Source organism: Coregonus lavaretus (genome assembly GCF_964263955.1).
Source record: "Coregonus lavaretus genome assembly, chromosome: 12".
Taxonomy (NCBI): domain Eukaryota; kingdom Metazoa; phylum Chordata; class Actinopteri; order Salmoniformes; family Salmonidae; genus Coregonus; species Coregonus lavaretus.
The window spans coordinates 52,917,623-52,932,986 of record NC_139999.1 but is presented as its reverse complement, the minus strand read 5'-3'; the positions used below and the strand labels follow the sequence as shown (position 1 = coordinate 52,932,986).

The window sequence follows — 15,364 nt, the reverse complement described above, 5'->3', positions numbered from 1 at the left end:
CAACACGGGACATGGACAAATATTGTACAATCCAGGTGTGCAAAGCTCTTCGAGACTTACCCAGAAAGACTCACAGCTGTAATCGCTGCCAAAGGTGATTCTAACATGTATTGACTCAATACATTTGCAATGATTTTCTAAAACATGTTTTCACTTTGTCATTATGGGGTATTATGTGTAGATGGGTGAGAAAAAAATCACTTTAATACATTTTGAATTCAGGCTGTAACAAAATGTGGAATAAGTCAAGGGGTATGAATACTTTCTGTAGGCACTGTATAAAACAGCAAAATGTGTTGAAATTCAGGAACAAAACATTTGTGGAGATCGGTAGTCTCCCCTTCTTCCTCACTCTCTCTCTCTCTCTCTTTCTCCCCTTCCCCTCTCTCTCTCGCTCTCTCTTTCTCCCCTTCCTCACTCTCTCTCTCTCTCTCCCCTTCTTCCTCACATTCTCTCTCTTCTCCCCTCTCCCTCCCTCTCTCTCTCTCTCTCTCTCTCTCTATTCGCTCTCTCCACCATTGACAGATTTACTGGTACTGTTGTTGGGTACGCTTTGTGGGCAACTGTTGATGTAATCTGACAGTACTACTGGCCAGGGCAGACTGGAGGGAGGGTTAACCCTATGGCCACTGGAAAGTATAGGGCCAGGGGATTTTCCTAACCATGTGACCTGGCCTCACGTAGAAACATAAATTGACAAGCAGGGCACCAAATGTAAAGCATTTGGTTAATTTAATCATAATCAAAGCCATGAAATTGGTAATATTATCCCCTTACAATGAACATTACACAATATTCCAAAGGTCTTGTGTTAGTTTCTGTATCATTGATGTCGTTAAATATAATAAAAGTTAAAATGGTGCCAAGTCAGAGTAGGAGAGTATGAACTACATAGAATACAGTGAAATCAGAAGCGATGATCTTACAGATCCAGTCACTAGGGATTTGAACTGGCTCATGCTGTCATTCTCTGCCAATCAAGGTCAATTCCCATAAGTACATTCATCCCACAGCAGGCTACTCAATTGCTATTCCTTCTGTCTGACCCCTCAGTAATAATGGATGAAATACGCCGAAGCAACAATGTGCTCTTCTAGGTCATCCTGGTTTCTATGAGGAAGACATTTCAACCCAGAACTGTCAGAGAAGTGAGCTCCCTGTAGTCACCATTGGGGTGCCAAAGAGGAAGGCATCAAATATGGTAGCTGGACAGCAAGACCTGGGAGGTCTTCAATGAAAGAAGGGCATGGTCAGATGTTGAAGGCACACATCTATATCGGATTCTGTACAACATGTACTAGATCAGGTATCTATCCTTTCCTTTATCCTGTTTTTGATACCTGTGCACCTGTGACTGACATTATTTTGAAATAAAGACAATAAAAGAGCCTCTCATTGTTTCTAGATAAAGCATGAAAATATTGTACCATGTTTCCTGCATATTTACTTATATTTCCTAAAAACTCGGTAGAGGGTCATCTCAAATCAGATTTTGTGGAAGAATATTCCTTGGAGATTTCAGCCGTGTTATAGCCTTTGCCTGTTTTTCTTATCACTGATCCTCAATTCTGCACAAAGCCACTGACTGCATCATATAGGACCTTGTTGAACTAAGAACTCTTTCATTATGTCAAAATTGGCTTTTTCCTATTACCAGGACAAAGTTGTAAACAATTACTCTAAGTCTGTTTGTCGCAGCTTTTGAAAGTGTATTAGCCATTTGGTTGGGTTGTCGTTAGCTACAGTATTTGAAGTGAGAGGAGGTGACGGCAACGGCCTTTCATCATCCTCCCAGCCAGCACATTACAAATTCAGAACATCCATGATGAGGTCTGCCACGGAGCTCGGCGAACAGATGGTCCTCAAATTTGCCCTTGAATTGAGCAGAATCAACCGGCTGTAACTTCTGGCATATTGAATTATAATAATTGTTACCTTGTTGTGTGCAATTTGGCCAGATTGGCCTGACTATTTGGGCAGTTTGCTGGAAAGTAGCTCTGAGTTCTTTTTGAGCGTTTGGAAATGGTTTGCCCTTTCAAGGTGCTTTACTTTGTGTCCAGGGCAAGAGCTGAGAACTTAAGCCAAAGGCTGCATCCCAATAGAGCTCTGCTACCCGACCTGAGCCGACGGGCCCTGACATTATACATCAGGTAGGGCCTGTTTTTTCATCAATAACTAGAGTACGGGTAGGGCTCGGGTATCACTAAATTGATCACTAACATTTTGAAGCTGAGCCATTTGCTCGTGCTCTGTTGCTCAGTACAGTCATATCTGACTAAGGTCATAACGGTGTCAGAAGTGCTTCGACCTCATCAAATATAGGACTATTTCACAGAAAATAATAATGTTCCTTAAGTTTCGTCTGAGTTTAAAGTGACAAAGTAGCTTGCAGCTCTCTCATGTCTCATCATTGAGGAGAGCAGCCTAAGCGGAGCCGTTGCTATGGATACTCACCGACTCAGAGCGCCATGAGCAGAGTGCTTGCAGAGCGAAATGCCTGTTCGCAGGGAATGAGTGACAGACAGAGAAGGGCAGCTAATGGATTTTACTAACTAAGGAAGTTATTTCTGATTTTGAGTTTCGGTCAGGGCCGGGTTTTAAATTTGGCAGAAGCAATCAGGCCTGGGTAGGTTAGGGCCTGAATGTCGGCATGGGTAGGGCTCAGGCTTAGAATTCACCCCAAATGGCACTCTATTCCCTACATACACTGCACCAAATACCTTAGTTTCAGACTCCTAATTATCCTTACACCTCTTAAGACGAGCCACTTCCATGCCAGTCGGAATAACTTTTATGGTGTTTTATCTCTGAACACTCAAAATCTGGTTTCTCCCCTGACTGTTGGATGTAAACAACACTCGGTGGAGACTAGAGATCCTGAGTGCCATTGTTTCCAGCTTGAGACATGCCATGTGTCCAGCCTGAGACATGACCGGTGCGTCAATCTAAGTAACATAATACAAAACTCCCCATCAAAATACGTCAGTTTAAGCTAGAGATATCCGTTATTTTGCATGAGCTGCGTCTCAATCGACCACCTTCGCCTATGTCGGCCTTCCGCATCTGCGGTGGGAAGTGGCAGAGCAACAGTGCTGTTTGTCAGACCAGGAGACATCCCGAAAATCGGTCTTCTCATGAAAACATCAGTAGCATCCGAACTCTACAGAAAGGGGAGACTCACTAACATGACGGTGTTCTCCATTTTGCTCTACAACCCCCAGTGTGTCACGGGTGTTACACCCTGATCTGTTTCACCTGTCTTGTGCTTGTCTCTACACCCATCCAGGTGTCGGCCATTTTCCCCATTATCCCCTGTGCATATACAGTGGGGAGAACAAGTATTTGATACACTGCCGATTTTGCAGGTTTTCCTACTTACAAAGCATGTAGAGGTCTGTAATTTTTATCATAGGTACACTTCAACTGTGAGAGACGGAATCTAAAACAAAAATCCAGAAAATCACATTGTATGATTTTTAAGTAATTAATTTGCATTTTATTGCATGACATAAGTTTTTGATCATCTACCAACCAGTAAGAATTCCGGCTCTCACAGACCTGTTAGTTTTTCTTTAAGAAGCCCTCCTGTTCTCCACTCATTACCTGTATTAACTGCACCTGTTTGAACTCGTTACCTGTATAAAAGACACCTGTCCACACACTCAATCAAACAGACTCCAACCTCTCCACAATGGCCAAGACCAGAGAGCTGTGTAAGGACATCAGGGATAAAATTGTAGACCTGCACAAGGCTGGGATGGGCTACAGGACAATAGGCAAGCAGCTTGGTGAGAAGGCAACAACTGTTGGCGCAATTATTCGAAAATGGAAGAAGTTCAAGATGACGGTCTAGTTGTGGATTTAAAAGAAAACATGAAACATCAGCGTACAATGACACCTTTGTTTTTAAGCCCTGGATTTCTAATCCTCTGATATTAATATTGGATCTGATTTGAATAGCTAACATCTCTGCTGTAGCTGCAGCTGTTGTTGGAATAGTTGAAATGTTGAAGAAACTGCCATGTGGGGAATCGTAAGTGACTCGTTTCAGATAGTTTCATCTTGTTCTTGATACCATGTCTTGTTCTGAGGTGCTTTGGCTGATTTCATGTCGATGCTAATATGGCTAGCTAACGATGTATTTGAGAGACGTGCTCATTGTGCAAATGTCTTTGTTTTCAATAAACATTGGAGACGAAATGTAGTTTACATGTTGTCAGCAATCTAAGCCAACCATGTCTATTTTGCCCCATAGTTGCGCACGCGTTGGTTTTCTTGCAACCAACCCGTCTATGCATAATCCTTTACTGGGACAGCAAAACAAGTTTTTACCATCTGGAAGAATATTGGTGTGCTGGATGATTGAATACTAACACATATTCAGCTTAAAGGTGATTTTTTGTTCTTTTGAAGGTTTTTTAAGCTTTATTTAACTAGGCAAGTCAGTTAAAAACAAATTCTTATTTACAATGACGGCCTATCAAAAGGCAAAAGGCCTCCTGCGGGGACGGGGGCTGGGATTAAAAATATAAAATAAAAATGTAGGACAAAACACACATGACGACAAAAGAGACACCACAACACTACAACACTACATAAAGAGAGACCTAAGACAACAACATAGTATGGCAGCAACACATGACAACACAGCATGGTAGCAACACAACATGACAACAACACAACATTGCAGCAGCACAAGACATGGTACAAACATTATTGGGCACAGACAACAGCACAAAGGGCAAGAAGGTAGAGACAACAATACATCACGCGAAGCAGCCACAACTGTCAGTAAGAGTGTCCATGATTGAGTCTTTGAATGAAGAGATGGAGATAAAACTGTCCAGTTTGAGTGTTTTTTGCAGCTCGTTCTAGTCTCTAGCTGCAGCGAACTGAAAAGTGGAGCGACCCAGGGATATGTGTGCTTTGGGGACCTTTAACAGAATGTGACTGGCAGAACGGGTGTTGTATGTGGAGGATGAGGGCTGCAGTAGGTATCTCAGATAGGGGGGAGTGAGGGTTTTATAAATAAGCATCAACCATATGGATGGTGTTAAGAGATAGATGGGAGGTATTGAATATAGTTGAAGGATGGGACTAATAACACATAACAACAAATAATAACAAAGATAGCTAATAATGTAAGCATACTGTGTCCATAATAAGTATATAGGTTGTATGTTGGGAGCTTTTGGGAAAGAGCACAGTTAGAAAGATATGGCATATAGAAGCAAACCGGATGGACATCATGAAAATGATCGGAGAGGTTGAGAGTAGAAGAAGTTCAGGAGCAAAAAAATATATATAGATATTATATATATATATATATAATAGAATTATTGTAAAATTAACTCTGTCCATAAGGTGTAGATAGTAAGTATAGACCGGAAGTAGAGGCCTGGGCATTGTTGTTCACTAATTTACTCCAAGTAGGGAAAGGATGGTGGGGTTGAAAAGTAATAAAGGGGAGTATATATATTAAAAACATGGGGGATTGGAAGTGATGCAGACAATTACATTGATAGAAGATACAATCTATCTGCAATATTAAGCTGATCCATTCCCCCCCCCAAAAAAAAAAAAAAATATATATATATATATATAATAAGCATCAACCAGTGGGTCTTGCGACGGGTATACAGAGATGACCAGTTTACAGAGGAGTATAGAGTGCAGTGATGTGTCCTATAAGGAGCATTGGTGGCAAATCTGATGGCCGAATGGTAAAGAACATCTAGCCGCTTGAGAGCACCCTTACCTGCCGATCTATAAATTATTTCTCCCTAATCTAGCATGGGTTGAATGGTCATCTGAATCAGGGTTTGTTTGGCAGCTGGGGTGAAAGAGGAGTGATTATGATAGAGGAAACCAAGTCTAGATTTAACCTTCAGCTTGGAATGTGCTGAGAGAAGGACAGTGTACCGTCTAGCCATACTCCCAAGTACTTGTATGAGGTGATTACCTCAAGATCTAATCCCTCAGTGGTAGTAATCACACTGGTGGGGAGAGGGGCATTCTTCTTACCAAACCACATTACCTTTGTTTTGGAGGTGTTCAGAACAAGGTTAAGGGCAGAGAAAGCTTGTTGGATACTAAGAAAGCTTTGTTGTAGAGCATTTAAAATAAAATCCGTGGAGGGGCCAGCTAAGTATAAGACTGTATCATCTGCATATAAATGGATGAGCGAGTTTCCTACTGCTTGAGCTATGTTGTTGATGTAAATTGAGAAGAGCGTGGGGCCTAGAATCGAGCCTTGGGGAACTCCCTTGGTGACAGGCAGTGGCTGAGACAGCAGATGTTCTGACTATATACACTGCACTCTTTGAGAGAGGTAGTTAGCAAACCAGGCCAAAGACCCCTCAGAGACACCAAAACTCCTTAGCCGGCCCACAAGAATGGAATGGTCTACCATATCAAAAGCACTGAAAGCACCTGCAGGCATGGGCCAACTACCCGCTATAATCTCGTGAGCACTTTATCATTTCAATGCACGAGAATGAAAAAAATGTGACATGCGTTTACTCCTTATTCTCTCTCAAGGGACTTGTGGAGGATGCCCATTATGATTGCTGGACCCATTTTGTCAAAGCCTGTACCATCTTATGTACAAGATGTATCACAGTGGAGCGAGTTGGGGAGGCTCATCGCCACTTGCAACAGTTCTGTGAGAGCTTTGCAAGGTTGTATGGAAAACAGTATTGCACACCAACTATGCACCTCCATAGCTACTTGAAGACATGCTTTTTGGACTATGGTCCAGTATATGGTTTCTGATGCTTTCCATTTCACCGATTTCATAGGTAAACAGAAGACCAACAATCAAAGCATCTCAGTTCAGTTAATGAGAGGTAACCAAAGGGTTAAAAGCAGGGTCTGACCAACTGACTGATAATATGAGAAACTTGTTAGCAGGCAGTCATGAGAGAGATGACATGCAGTACATGTAGGTCCTGATGGTACCAAGTACTTAAATAATTGAGAATAAGTATCTGACCAGTGTTGAATTTGCAGTGAGCTCAGACATTATTTGCCTGCCCCCTAAACAGCTGTTTGTCATAGCAAGTGAAGATCAGAATGATCTGTATAGTGTCTTCACATTCATGTATCTAAACAAGGATCTCACCATTGCACAGCTTACAGAAGAACATGATAAGGTAGACATGCTGGGAGAGGTTATAAGCACTGATCAAAGTATACGTTTTCGCTCAACATATGTACTTTCAAAGTGGTTTGCCACTGACAGACAGAGGGGCCTACCACGTATTCAACCAGATACAGAGCTAACACCAGGCATAGTAACACAGTTGTTCTCTTGTGATGTGCTTGTTGGTCCAGCACATGAAAACACACATTTCTCATGTCATGGCTCGTGTAAATCTGTTCCTGAAACATCTGAATCAATATAATTTCAGGCCCCCTGTTGAGGTTTGGGGCAAGGCATTGGAATCTGTATCAGAGGCATAGTTTATTCCAGTTCAGAGAATTATGAATCACTGTGCATATTGCCGGTATAAAGTGTAGTTTGCCAGGACTACAGAGACCGTAACTGTCACACCCTGGCTCTGGGACTCTATATGTTGAGCCAGGGTGTGTTCATTCTATGTGTTCTGTTTCTATGTTGGGTGTTTCTAGTTCGTCATTTTCTATGTTTGACTGAGTGACTCCCAATCAGAGGCAACGAGTGTCAGCTGTGTGCTGGTTGTCTCTGATTGGGAGCCATATTTAACTGTCTGTGTTTCACTTTGTGTTTGTGGGACTCTATATGTTGAGCCAGGGTGTGTTCATTCTATGTGTTCTGTTTCTATGTTGGGTGTTTCTAGTTCGTCATTTTCTATGTTTGACTGAGTGACTCCCAATCAGAGGCAACGAGTGTCAGCTGTGTGCTGGTTGTCTCTGATTGGGAGCCATATTTAACTGTCTGTGTTTCACTTTGTGTTTGTGGGACTCTATATGTTGAGCCAGGGTGTGTTCATTCTATGTGTTCTGTTTCTATGTTGGGTGTTTCTAGTTCGTCATTTTCTATGTTTGACTGAGTGACTCCCAATCAGAGGCAACGAGTGTCAGCTGTGTGCTGGTTGTCTCTGATTGGGAGCCATATTTAACTGTCTGTGTTTCACTTTGTGTTTGTGGGTTTTTGTTCCGTGTCGGTAGTTGTTTACCGTGGACTTCACGAGTCGTGTTTTGTTTTGATAACTTTAACTAATTAAAGTCATGTTTGTTTCACACGCTGCGCCTTGGTCTAATCACTCATACGACGATCGTGACAGAAAAACCCACCATACCAAGACCAAGCAGCGTGTCCAGGAGCAGGCAGCCTGGACGTGGGAGCAGATCTTGGACGGGCAGGGGTCCTGGACCTGGGAGGAAATCCTGGCCGGGATGGATCGCCGGCCATGGAGTGAGACGGTGGAGGCGCGCCGTAGAGAGGAGCTACGGCGTGATCAGGGTCGTCGTCGGACGGTCGTGAGGCAACCCCAGAATTTTTAGGGGGGGGCACACGGCATGGACGACGGGGCTGACGGAGGAGAAAAGGGGGCGGATCCAGAAGGCCACCAGGCCAGGGGTACACCGCCCTGTACGTCCTGTGCGGATGCCTCACACAGAGTGTGTGAGGGTAGGCATTCAGCCAGGACGGGTGGTGGCCGCTATTCACTCCAGGCCTCCTATCCGTCTCCACAGCCCGGTTCGGCCTGTCCCTGCTCCACGCACCAAGCCTACGGTGTGCGTCGCCAGCCCAGTCCGGCCTGTCCCTGCTCCACGCACCAAGCCTACGGTGTGCGTCGCCAGCCCGGTCCGGCCTGTCCCTGCTCCACGCACCAAGCCTACGGTGTGCGTCGACAGCCCAGCCCGGCCTGTCCCTGCTCCACGCACCAAGCCTACGGTGTGCGTCGCCAGCCCGGTCCGGCCTGTCCCTGCTCCACGCACCAAGCCTACGGTGTGCGTCGACAGCCCAGCCCGGCCTGTCCCTGCTCCACGCACCAAACCTACGGTGTGCGTCGCCAGCCCAGCCCGGCCTGTCCCTGCTCCACGCACCAAGCCTACGGTGTGCGTCGACAGCCCAGCCCGGCCTGTTCCTGCCACCCGCACCAAGCCTACGGTGCGCGTCGCCAGCCCGGTCCGGCCTGTTCCTGCCACCCGCACCAAGTCTACGGTGCGCGTCGCCAGCCCGACCCGGCCTGTTCCTGCCACCCGCACCAAGTCTACGGTGCGCGTCGCCAGCCCGACCCGGCCTGTTCCTGCCACTCGCACCAAACCTACGGTGCGCGTCGCCAGCCCGGTCCGGCCTGTTCCTGCCACTCGCACTAAGCCAGGGGTGCGAGAAGTCAGCCTGGTAAGGCCCGTTCCTCCTCCACGCACCAAGCCAGGGGTGCAAGTCGACAGACTGGACCAGGGGCACTATGGGGGGTGTATTGGAGGGTGGTGGTCAAGGCCGGAGCCAGAACCGCCGCCGAGGAGGTATGCCCGCCCAGCCCTCCCCTGTTTTGTTTAGTTGAGGCGCGGTCGCAGTCCGCGCCTTTAGGGGGGGGTACTGTCACACCCTGGCTCTGGGACTCTATATGTTGAGCCAGGGTGTGTTCATTCTATGTGTTCTGTTTCTATGTTGGGTGTTTCTAGTTCGTCATTTTCTATGTTTGACTGAGTGACTCCCAATCAGAGGCAACGAGTGTCAGCTGTGTGCTGGTTGTCTCTGATTGGGAGCCATATTTAACTGTCTGTGTTTCACTTTGTGTTTGTGGGTTTTTGTTCCGTGTCGGTAGTTGTTTACCGTGGACTTCACGAGTCGTGTTTTGTTTTGATAACTTTAACTAATTAAAGTCATGTTTGTTTCACACGCTGCGCCTTGGTCTACTCACTCATACGACGATCGTGACAGTAACTGTGGTAGTACCAGTTTCAAGCAGGGCTGCTTTTTAGGTATTAGGCTACTTGGAGGGGAAACTACAAGAACTCAAGGGCCTAGCATTGGGAATTTGAGAGTAAAGCCACTGTTTCTTTTTTACATTGTAGCGATAAAAAAACGTTTCATTATTCATCATTGTTTGGGTTTTTAAAGTGTATCATACTTTTCATATGTTTTATTATCCATTTTTTTATATGGAACTTTGCATTGTACTGTGAAACTGCTTGAGGTGTTAAAATCCAAATTGTCAACCAGCCTTTTTAGCTTGGCCTATAATCTATAACTCCTTTTTGTTTTATGTTCTTTGATAACATTTGATCACTTTTATTGCTGTGCTTGTTTTTTCATTTTATTGTTTTAAGTGAGTTGCTATTTTAAATGCACTTCAAATAAAGTTTGAATTGAAGTTTGATTTGATATTGGATCTGTAATTGATGATTGTATGAATATAGACTCCATTAACTTATCATTCATAAGACATTTTTTAAATGTAGTTTTTATGCCTACTAAATAAATGTTTGGAGTAGATGCCTGCTGAGCTGAACTGGGGCGTGATATGAGGACAATAGACAAAGTGTTAGGGGCTATTAGCATGTGTAAAGACCCATGACCTCCCAGAGCCGACTAATCAAGACTGGTCAAGCTCTGTGTTTATTCTGACTTCTCAATACTGAGCTCTACTACTTATCATTAAAGATATTCTTACTTACACACTCGGAAACAGACTATTTTACGCTGTGATAGAGCTTTATGGGCCCTGGTCAAAAGTAGTGCACTATATAGTAAATGGGGTGCCATTTGGGATGCAACCAAAATGTTATAAATCTGCTGGTGACTTCCTTCTGTCCGTCAGTACGCGCAATCTGGCTAGCCAGCTGCTGACTCCAGCTCCAAAGTTTGTCTGTCTAGTCCTCCTGCCAAGTGACAGCTTAACACCAGGAATATTTTCGTCACAAATCGGACAACTAAGGGCACTAAGCTCTTCCTGTGCCACCTACTATTGATTTGTACCAAATGTAACAAACATCAACACTGGCCACTTGTTGTTGTGTTCAGCAAAGTCATGGCACCCTGTTCCCTACATAGTGCACCACTTTTGACCTGAGCCATATTATATTTTACAGCTCTATTTCCTCCAGATCTGGTATCAAATAGTATTTGTTTTCTATCAAATACTTTAAGCTGCACTTGACTGAGTTTGTCTGGCATAAATGAATGGACAAAAATGGAATAGTCCCAAAAGTGCAAACTCCAACCATCTGGAACAGGCATGCCCAATCAAACGCTCATAGCATTTGAAAGACCGCAAATAGTATTTCAACCCTGGTATGATTCGCTATGGCCATGTGTCTCAGTCATTGATGCATAAACTGTGGTCTTGTGTTGTCTTTCAGATGATGGAAAACTGTCGTTTGATGAGTTCAATGCTTATTTCGCAGACGGGATTCTCACCACTGAGGAGTTGCAGGAGCTCTTCTACTCCATAGATGGGCGGCAGAATAAGTATGTTCCCTTTCTTGGTGATACCTCACGAAACTAGAACAAAACAAGACCATGATTTTTTGGTATTTTCACAAAATGTTATCCATAGAAGGGTCCTTTAGCGGAAGGAGGAAGAATTGTTGACATATGTTTGACATTTGTATCTTAAAGCATAATTGAAAATAAAATAATTAATTGAAGGTGGAGTATTTAAGACACCATAATGTCTCATCTGTAGGAACTACAAAGCAACATTTGGTTTCATATGAAGCTTTACTGCTTGCTCTGTAATATGAGTAGTATTTTCTTACATTCATTTCTTACAACAATTTTCTTACATTAATTTATGAATATTGAAAAATCTAAACATCTATACCATTTTAGATTTGGCAAATTTTTCATATAGTTGAGCAAAATATACTCTACGGGAATATCAGTGTTCCAGAGTGGGATCTCCTACTACTTTTCGAGTTATGATCCAATTTCTAAGCATCAGAGTGAATGTAAAAATGGACTCAAAATGGTCGCCCTCTGCTGGTGATTTGCAGGATGTGCAATGATACAAGTAAAAGGAGGGTTGTGATTGCTTACATTCTCTGTATAAAAAAAGTTAAAACTAGCAGAGATCCCTCTCTGGAACTTTGACATGCCTGTAGAGTGGCTTGCGAAAGGATTCACCCCCCTTGGCATTTTTCCTATTTTGTTGCCTTACAATTGATTTTTGGGGGGTTTGTATCATTTGATTTACACAACATGCCTACCACTTTGAAGATGCAAAATATTTTTTATTGTGAAACAAACAAGAAATAAGACAAAAAAACAGAAAACTTGAGCGTGCATAACTATTTGTCTGGGCTTTGACTAGGCCATTCCAAGACATTTAAATGTTTCCCCTTAAATCACTCGAGTGTTGCTTTAGCAGTATGCTTAGAGTCATTGTCCTGCTGGAAGGTGAACCGCCGTCCCAGTCTCAAATTTCTGGAAGACTGAAACAGGTTTCCCTCAAGAATTTACCTGTATTTAGCGTCATCCATCATTCCTTCAATTCTGACCAGTTTCCCAGTCCCTGCTGATGAAAGACATCCCCACAGCATGATGCTGCCACCACCATGCTTCACTGTGGGGATGGTGTTCTCTGGGTGATGAGAGGTGTTGGGTTTGCGCCAGACATAGCGTTTTCCTTGATGGCCAAAAAGCTCAATTTTAGTCTCATCTGACCAGAGTACCTTCTTCCATATGTTTGGGGTTTCTCCCACATGCCTTTGGTGAACACCAAACGTGTTTGCTTATTTTTTTCTTTAAGCAATGTATTTTTTCTGGCCACTCTTCCGTAAAGCCCAGCTCTGTGGAGTGTACGGCTTAAAGTGGTCCTATGGACAGATACTCCAATCTCCGCTGTGGAGCTTTGCAGCTCCTTCAGGGTTATCTTTGGTGTCTTTGTTGCCTCTCTGATTAATACCCTCCTTGCCTGGTCCGTGAGTTTTGGTGGGCGGCCCTCAATTGGCAGGTTTGTTGTGGTGCCATATTCTTTCAATTTTTGAATAATGGATTTAATGGTGCTCCGTGGGATGTTCAAAGTTTCAGATAAAAAAATATATAACCGAACACTGATCTGTACTTCTCCACAACTTTGTCCCTGACCTGTTTGGAGAGCTCCTTGGTCTTCATGGTGCTGCTTGCTTGGTGGTGCCCCTTGCTTAGTGGTGTTGCAGACTCTGGGGCCTTTCAGAACAGGTGTATATATACTGAGATCATGTGACAGATCATGTGATCAACAATATTGATCTTGCAAGCTAGAGACTTAGCTAGCAAGTTAGCAAACCAAATGCATAGCTGGAGCCCTGAGCTGGAGAACATGTATTAAGAACATCTTAGATAGTTAAACTTACAGTTACAGTGGGGAAAAAAGTATTTAGTCAGCCACCAATTGTGCAAGTTCTCCCACTTAAAAAGATGAGAGAAGCCTGTAATTTTCATCATAGGTACACGTCAATTATGACAGACAAATTGAGAGAAAAAAAATCCAGAAAATCACATTGTATGATTTTTAATGAATTTATTTGCAAATTATGGTGGAAAATAAGTATTTGGTCACCTACAAACAAGCAAGATTTCTGGCTCTCACAGACCTGTAACTTCTTCTTTAAGAGGCTCCTCTGTCCTCCACTCGTTACCTGTATTAATGGCACCTGTTTGAACTTGTTATCAGTATAAAAGACACCTGTCCACAACCTCAAACAGTCACACTCCAAACTCCACTATGGCCAAGACCAAAGAGCTGTCAAAGGACACCAGAAACAAAATTGTAGACCTGCACCAGGCTGGGAAGACTGAATCTGCAATAGATAAGCAGCTTGGTTTGAAGAAATCAACTGTGGGAGCAATTATTAGGAAATGGAAGACATACAAGACCACCGATAATCTCCCTCGATCTGGGGCTCCACGCAAGATCTCACCCCGTGGGGTCAAAATGATCACAAGAACGGTGAGCAAAAATCCCAGAACCACACGGGGGGACCTAGTGAATGACCTGCAGAGAGCTGGGACCAAAGTAACAAAGCCTACCATCAGTAACACACTACGCCGCCAGGGACTCAAATCCTGCAGTGCCAGACGTGTCCCCCTGCTTAAGCCAGTACATGTCCAGGCCCGTCTGAAGTTTGCTAGAGTGCATTTGGATGATCCAGAAGAGGATTGGGAGAATGTCATATGGTCAGATGAAACCAAAATATAACTTTTTGGTAAAAACTCAACTCGTCGTGTTTGGAGGACAAAGAATGCTGAGTTGCATCCAAAGAACACCATACCTACTGTGAAGCATGGGGGTGGAAACATCATGCATTGGGGCTGTTTTTCTGCAAAGGGACCAGGACGACTGATCCGTGTAAAGGAAAGAATGAATGGGGCCATGTATCGTGAGATTTTGAGTGAAAACCTCCTTCCATCAGCAAGGGCATTGAAGATGAAACGTGGCTGGGTCTTTCAGCCTGACAATGATCCCAAACACACCGCCCGGGCAACGACGGAGTGGCTTCGTAAGAAGCATTTCAAGGTCCTGGAGTGGGCTAGCCAGTCGCCAGATCTCAACCCCATAGAAAATCTTTGGAGGGAGTTGAAAGTCCGTGTTGCCCAGCGACAGCCCCAAAACATCACTGCTCTAGAGGAGATCTGCATGGAGGAATGGGCCAAAATACCAGCAACAGTGTGTGAAAACCTTGTGAAGACTTACAGAAAACGTTTGACCTGTGTCATTGCCAACAAAGGGTATATAACAAAGTATTGAGAAACTTTTGTTATTGACCAAATACTTATTTTCCACCATAATTTGCAAATAAATTCATAAAAAATCCTACAATGTGATTTTCTGGATTTTCTTTCCTCATTTTGTCTGTCATAGTTGACGTGTACCTATGATGAAAATTACAGGCCTCTCTCATCTTTTTAAGTGGGAGAACTTGCACAATTGGTGGCTGACTAAATACTTTTTTTCCCCACTGTATAAAATACCTGGCAAACATCAGCAGTGGATATAAAGTGTAAGTTGATCACCTCTGTGGCGATGCACAACATCGTCAGAAAGATTTTTTACGGTATTGAAAATCATCCCGTGGGTATTTAAAAATGTCCCGGTATACGATATGTAAGGTATACTGCCCAAGCCTAATGGTGTGTAACATTGATTCGATTTATAGTGAAACATTGCACAGTTATGTACAATTCATCAACATGCACACTTCTTGTATACTTGATGTAGATTTTTGCATAACTAAGCAACAACAGAGTAGATGGTGGGGAATGAGAAACAAGAGGCTATTTAAATACGGCCCACAGATTATATATTTTTTTAAACATGACTTAAAATGCGTAAGCTTATGCAACATTAACCAATTAAAAACAGTTCTGTAGCAATGAGGTTTGCGCAGTAGGCTATAGGCCCAATACATTATCAATTCATATTAGCTATGCTTGAATTTCCCTGCC

At 43.6% G+C, this 15,364-nt stretch overlaps 1 protein-coding gene across 1 annotated transcript in view; it reads left to right on the top strand.

Moving 5' to 3' along the window:
* necab3 (N-terminal EF-hand calcium binding protein 3) overlaps positions 1 to 15,364 on the top strand; it is a gene marked incomplete at both ends in the record, with an annotated part of 105,477 nt that overhangs the window by 54,029 nt on the left and 36,084 nt on the right. Inside the window, one exon of the mRNA XM_084172849.1 lies at positions 11,296 to 11,404. Coding sequence (XP_084028975.1) covers positions 11,296 to 11,404 — 109 coding nt within the window. The remainder of the gene's footprint in view (positions 1 to 11,295; positions 11,405 to 15,364) is intronic.